The following is a 7,500-nucleotide window of genomic DNA, read 5'->3' on the forward strand; positions in this document are numbered from 1 at the left end:
ATATATATATAATACATACAGGGTGATCCCAAAAAAAACTTACAACTTTTTTTCTAAATATCTCGCACAAAATTTGTACTAGAATGCTGTAATTTGGAACAGATATAATTCATTCAAAAGGAATTTGTTTGACATAGATTTTACAAAGAAGAAATTTATTTTCGAAAACGAAAATGGCTTTTTTAAAAACCACCTATAATTGCAAAATGCACCAATTTAAAAGATCTTGTAAAGGAAGTCATGAAATGATTTGTTTGTTGTTTTTTTCATTTCCTTTTATTTTTAAAATCTTTTCATCCCTGTAACTTTTAAACAATATTTATTTTCTCCTACAGAGTTTTTAAACATATGTTTTAAATTCTGGAATTCCGAGAACCAACGGTCTATATGTCCTTTTTTGGACTCTACACATTTTAACGCGTCGTTCGTAATGTTCAGTGTTTCCCAAACACAAGGATCCACTCAACCAAGAGTACCCAAAGCCACACACACTGCACACCTTACAGTATGGAGCTGTTTCTAGAGGCAATTAGGGGGGGAGGAATGTGAGGTTGCCAAAATAGACAGCATCTTTTGAGCTGATATAACCTGAAATGTGAATATGTCATAGAAGAAAAGTTAACACTTTTCAAGACGATTAAGGAATCATGAACACATAGCTATCCACTGATAGCTTCGTGAACAGGACAATGGAACAGTCGTAGATGAAGATCTGCCTTGACAATGCAGACCGTTGAGAAGTAGGAAAGTCATTGCTGTAGACATCGTCTGCGGACAGACGTCCTATGGGGCTCATCTGCTGAATTCTGTACCCTAGGGACGTTTAAAGGGGGGTGAACGGTGTGTGTTTGACCTTAAGTGGTCGGTCTGTAAGGGAATTTTTAGTTCTAATTCTCTACAGGTCGTAACTGATGGACCATTTCCACCCTTGACATCAAAGAAGGCCTTAAGAGCTCTTTAACATTATTTCAGTACCTTGTGCGAAACATACGAAACGAGCTGGTGGGGAGGAAATGTTCAATACAAAAAGCTTTCCGCTCTTTATTAATCTTAACCATGATCTCAACTGGCAAAGGAAATTTGAGGAAAACTATCTGCAAACTTCTATTGGCCTGTTAGACTACTGTAGTTTGCAATATGGTGCAATCGTTAAGACTTTTGATGGTAGGTCTAATGCGAACTAATGCGTCATGCTACTCGTACAAAAACGGGGACATAGCTGAAAATAGGTTGGGTTTTTTTACGCGCTATGCAGGGCAAAACTATTATGTGGATTTATCTAAAATGTATTTATCTATATATACTATCTATTCAAATAAAACTTCAGCATAGCCCTGTATGCAAGTACAATCCAACCCTGCAGCTAGTACCCACAGCCCTACAAGCTGTTAGTACTCACATACCATTATGCTAGTACCCACAACCGTGGAAACTGTCAATACTCACATCTCAATTTACTAGTACCCAGAGCCCTGACAATCCCACACAGTTATCATCATCATCAAGTGCCATATCTGCTGCAGACATCGGCGATCATGGTTCTTCATTCATTCTTTTGCTCGGATACTCTTAAAAAGGCTACGTTACCCTGACCTTTCCCCGTTACCCATCTGTTTAGGCTCTCTAAGTAGGTTACTCTGGGCCTACTCCTGACTCATTTGCCTTCAATTTTGCCAGTGACAGCTAGATGTTCAAGACTTTAATGTCAATTCAAGAGTCTCAAAAACTGCACACAATTATATACAACTCATATAGAGAATTGACCTAGATTAGATTCCCTGTTTGTCGCGATATTCTGTACATACAACTCAGACAACAGATGATTCGTTAACGGTCAGGTGGTCCAACAAATAACAGTTCAATAGCAAAATGGTACACATTGTCGGTGGTGCAAACTTCACACCGAACACTTACCGCATCCTTCAACTCTTCAATAATCTTGTTGTTTGCAGCGGTGCCAGGTTGTGTTTGTTCCTCAGACAACTTGTAGTTTGGCAACGTAAGCGTTAAGGTAATCGCAGCTGAAAGAAAGAATTGCAGAATATTAATAATAATAAATAAATAAATAAATAAATAAATAAATAAATAAATAAATAAATAGCATTTGTATAGCGCATAAACCCCACTCCACAGCGAACTCTATGTGCTTTACATTATATTATTATTACCCTAGCAGATATAGAACACTCCGACACATTCTCAGCTTCCAGTTAAGCATACAATACAAGCAGCTCATTAACTCTTTAAGGACGAAGCGGACGTATGTGTCCGACCAGCAATCAGAAACAGACCAAAGGCGACGTTGCGGCACGTTTCGACTCATCATACACAACCCCAAATACGTCAATTTGCATATTTCACAGTATGCATACATTTTTGCCTGCCTCATTAAAGTTTCAGGCAAAGAAAACAGAATTGAAAAATCTGCTAGAAAAACGAAGTTGGGCCTCTATCTTTTTAAAAGTGCAAGTATAACGTACTCCGAAACAGTGCGTCTTCAATGAGTTAAGCGCTCAAACACTAACACACTGACAAGATCTTTCGCTGTCTATGACCGGGTACTCATTCCCACCTGGGTGAAGTGAGAAAAATTCGTGTAAAGTGCCTTTCTCAAAGACACAACGTCGGACCCCTGAAGGGACTCGAACCCACGACCGTACGATAGCGAGTCTGAGAGCCTAACCACTACGCCACCGACGACATATTACTTTTGCTAATTTTTGGGGGACAAAGCAGACACGTCATAATACATCCCATCAGCAGCAAACAAAGTTGCACTATTGCTACATATTTTGAACCACCACACAAAAACTAGAAACACGAATTTACATATTTCGTAGCAAGCATGTCGTTGCATGCCTCGTTAAGTTTCAGATAAAGCCAACAGAGTGTAAAAATCTATTCATCGAGTTATAGTGTTATTTTGCTTTTCCTTTTATTTTTATTATTTTTACATTGTTCCCAAACACAGATAGTAAATATGTACTATCTTTGTCCGAAATCAAGCATTGTTGACTGGCCGGTACGCGCGTCCGCAGTGACTCAGGAGGCTGATCTTGACATTATTTTTCCTTTTTTTTTCTTTTTTTTTAGGGGGGGGGGTAGAGGTTTTACGGCGCTCGCAACTGCACACGGTCATATGAACGCCAGAAGATTAGAGGAGTTACAAGAGAGTAACAAACATTTTTAAAAAAGGAGGGGAGATAAGGACGATGGATGGTTGATAGGAAAGAAGGAGCAAACCACACCAGAGCACCCGCCAACCACCCAATTAGTTTTCCTTCCAAACACACCGCGAGTGACCCCAGAGACGAAACACTTGTTTCACAAATAGTGCCCACAGCTAAAGCCCAGTGCCCAATTGCACTGTCGGTTCGGTTCGGTTCGATTCGGTGCCGTTCGGTTTGGTTTGGTGGGCAGGGCTAGTCAGATTGAGGACGAAAAGCGACCATCATGGCAACTCTCCGATCAACCAAATCGTTTGTTTTCAAGGTCGCAAGTCGGGAAATCTGTTCATACTAGAAAACCGATCCGCCAATGAACAGTGGATATAAGTGGGAAGTCATTCTGTAAGGGAGGAGAAAGACACTCTGATGATCCCGTACGTGTTCCAACTCTCTTGGATAGGGCAAATTAATTTGTTTTAAAGAGCAGCACACATAACAGTGGAAAAATAAGAACAAAATTATACAATAATATTTATACTTTTGCATTACATTGTTTCCAAATTTAAAAACAAACATCTTTCTAAGTAAATAAGCTACAAGTGAATCCTGAGTTCTGGTCCACACATTGTTGATTTTGTTGACATGGGTTGTCGGCACATGTAGTGGTGGTGTCTGTCAAAAGTTCAAATTTTAAAAGTAGTAATGCCCTCTCCAAACCATTATTTTTTTAGAAACTAGTTTTAAATACTACATCAAAATCACCATGATAGAGAAAAGCGTTAAACAATAAATTGCTGAAAAGAAGACTTTTGATACACAAAATCAATGCAAAAAATCTTAAAACCTTAAGCCTCCAGCTGAAAGATAAAAAAAATGATATTATATCTATTTGAGTGTTATTCTGAAGCAAAGCAGAAACCTTCCCCTAAAAGATATACAAATAACGAGGAGTGGGGGGGGGTGGGGTGGAGGGGGGAATTATGTCAGCAATAATTTGTCAAACAAACATAAGGGTCTTCTTGATCCCAGGAGCCATTACTTAAAATGCAGGAAAATATTCTCGAAGATAGCATTTTGGGCTTACACAAAGTTAAAACGTTTTATCAAGTGAAGTAACATACTACAGACTTCAACAAAAGTTAAGGACCACCTTGACAGACAGTCCTGATTTTTTTCTAAATCCGAAACAAAGACAACAAGGAATGTTTCAAAATTTTTGCTCTGAAAGTGTTTATGGGTTACCAACGCGTAGTGCAAAGCCCCTTAAAGGACCAAATCCACCACGTGCACTACTGAAAGCCTTGAGGAATTTTAGCCAAAATTGCTGGGGGGGGGGGGTTCGACTTGTGAGCGACAACACGGACATTCCTCAGTTAAAATTTCTGGTGCACGTCATAAAGAGACGTACGGTATATAACTGTGCTCACTTTGGTGACAAAATAAGCAGCCGTTTGTGCAAAATCCAGTATCGCTTCAACATACCTCCAAAACGAAAGCTGAGAGACTTTGTTCGTGCCAGAGCTATGACATTGCTGCTGCATGGACTTGTAGCCCAAGAAGTTGCAAGAAGCTTGCAGTGTCACACTCTGTCATTGTCTGCCTGAGGCAACGCCATCAAGCCACTGGATCAGTTCAAGAACGCCCACGTGCAGGACGACCCAAAAAAAACCCCACTCAGAGTGTTAGTCAGTGGTCTTTAACTTATGATGATGTCTGTAATATATGTAATTCATAACGAAGCGCTATACAGACGACTTTGGTCAAACTGAAACAACTCACCTGGGCAGTTGTTGATGTTGTCAGGCTGAGAACCATCTAGACAGAGACACTGGAAAGAGCCGGCCGTGTTCCTGCATTGACGGTTGTTGGGGCATTGGTTTGAAAACTGGCACTCATTGATATCTACAAAGGATGCAAATGGCACAGAATGGGGTCAAGGTAACAACACATCTAGTCATCTTTACATACATATCCTGTACTTTAAACACCTTCTACAACTCATAAAAAATCTTTTGGAATTCAATCAGCAGCATTGAATGTGATTGCAATGAGGAGTTTAAACAAAAATGCATGTTTACATTTTTTTTAAAATAACAATATTGAGTATTTGGAAAAAGTGAAGAGCGGTTTTTGAAAAATCCAGAAAAAAAACCCAATAAATTGTAGAATACCATCTGATAATCTTCTGTTGTCAAATCGAGACTAAAATAATTTCATTTGGATGCAATGAAGAAAATTTTAAGCATGTGGTTGTGTGTGTGTGTGTGTGTGTGTGTGTGTGTGTGTGTGTGTGTGTGTGTGTGTGTGTGTGTGCGTGTGTCTATGCGTGTGTTTGTGTGTTTGTGTGTGTGTGTGTGTAAGAGGGGCGGGGGAGGGGAGAAATAGAGAGAGAGAGAAAGAGAGAGAAAGAGAGAGAGAGAGAGAAAGAAAGAGAGAGAGAGAGAGAGAGAGAGAGAGAGAGAGAGAGAGAGAAAGACGAAGATCGAGAAAATAAGAAGGAGAGAGAAAAATAAAGAGAAAGAGAGAGTGAGTGGGAGAGAAATCAAACACTTTAGTAAGAGTTGTGCATAAAAGTAATGTATGAGTGAGAAACAATTAGGTGCAGGGCCATAGGAAAGGATCAAAACATCTTATTGTTGTAATTAATGGTAGTTTGACTGGAACTTAAATGCTTGGCACACTCGGCAAAATAATGGTCACAATGGATGGACCACTTTCCATAGATAGCATTGTGGCATCTATAATACATACAATCATGATACCAGATTGCAAGTATATGTCAAATGCAATGTACACGTGACGTCAAATTTACAAAGAATCAAAGTCTATAGTGTCCTGGAGCTAAAGACAACACAAAAGTAAATTTACTACATACCTACGCAACCAGTGTTGGCATCGCCTTGATAGCCTTGTAAGCAGGAGCAAGTGTAGGATCCCAGGTTGTTATTGCAACTTGCATTTGCACCGCAAGGACTTTGCTGGCATTCGTTTATATCTGAAGAGACAAGGCTTTCATTCTATACAAACATGTTGGTAGATTTCGTTTATATTTAAAAAGACTGTGATTTCATTATATACAAACATTTTGTTGGCATTCATTTTTATCTAAAGCAGAGACAAGGGTTTTATTAGATACAAAAACATGCTGGATTTTGTTAATTTAAAAAACCAAGGGTTTCGTTATATACAAATATTTTGCAGACATTTGTTCATATCTGAAGAGACATAGATTCCGCAATGGGTGTGTACATAAAAACGACAACAGATAAATTGTAAAATAGATGAAAATAAAACAACAACAAAATCATAATAAAAAAATTCGAATGCCTTCTGATAATCTTCTGCTGTCAAATTGTGACTAAAGAATTTAATTTGGAATACAATGAAAAAACATTATCTTAAAATGTCTGCTGTGTGTGTGTGTGTGTGTGTGTGTGTGTGTATATGTATGTATGTGTGTGTGTGTGTGTGTGTGTGTGTGTGTGTGTGTGTATGTGTATGTGTGTGTGCCTGTTTGTAAGAGGGAGATAGAGAGAGAAAGAGAGAGACAGAGGGAGGGAATAAAGAAGTAGTGAGAGAAAGAAAGAGAAAGACAGAATGAGTGGGAGAGACTCCAAGCATTTTGGTAAGAGTTGCCTTTCAAATTAATGTATGTGTGTGAAACATTTAGGTGCATGGCCATAGGAAAGGATCAAAACATCTTATTGTTGTAATTAATTGTAGTTTGACTGGAACTTAAATGCTTGGCACACTCGGCAAAATAATGGTCACAATGGATGGACCACTTTCCATAGATAGTATTGTGGGATCTATAATCCATACAATCATGATACCAGATTGCAAGTATATGTCAAATGCAATGTACACGTGACGTCAAATTTACAAAGAATCAAAGTCTATAGTGTCCTGTGGCTAAAGACAACACAAAAGTAAATTTACTACATACCTACGCAACCAGTGTTGGCATCGTCTTGATAGCCTTGTAAGCAGGAGCAAGTGTAGGATCCCAGGCTGTTATTGCACCTTGCATTTTCACCGCAAGGACTTTGCTGGCATTCGTTTATATCTGAAGAGACATGGCTTTCATTACATACAAACATTTTGCTGGCATTCATTTTTATATGAAGGGACAAGGGTTTTACCATATACAAACATGTTGCTGGATTTCGTTAATATTTTTTAAAAAACAGAGATTTCATTATATACAAACATTTTGAGGACATTTGTTCATATCTGAAGATACATAGATTTTTGTCAATCAATTGTACATAAAAGCAACAACAGAAAAATTCTCCAATAAATGGAAAAAAAACGAACACTCATGTATCCAAAA

At 38.5% G+C, this 7,500-nt stretch overlaps 1 protein-coding gene across 1 annotated transcript in view; it reads right to left on the bottom strand.

The window, feature by feature from the left end:
* Positions 1–7,500, bottom strand: part of LOC101851479 (hemicentin-1) — a gene marked incomplete at its 5' end in the record, with an annotated part of 44,431 nt that overhangs the window by 3,228 nt on the left and 33,703 nt on the right. Inside the window, 4 exon segments of the mRNA XM_013079710.2 lie at positions 1,915–2,021; positions 4,947–5,069; positions 6,043–6,162; positions 7,114–7,233. Coding sequence (XP_012935164.1) covers positions 1,915–2,021; positions 4,947–5,069; positions 6,043–6,162; positions 7,114–7,233 — 470 coding nt within the window.

The sequence above is a fragment of the Aplysia californica genome, unplaced genomic scaffold (genome assembly GCF_000002075.1).
Source record: "Aplysia californica isolate F4 #8 unplaced genomic scaffold, AplCal3.0 scaffold00061, whole genome shotgun sequence".
Lineage (NCBI taxonomy): Eukaryota > Metazoa > Mollusca > Gastropoda > Aplysiida > Aplysiidae > Aplysia > Aplysia californica.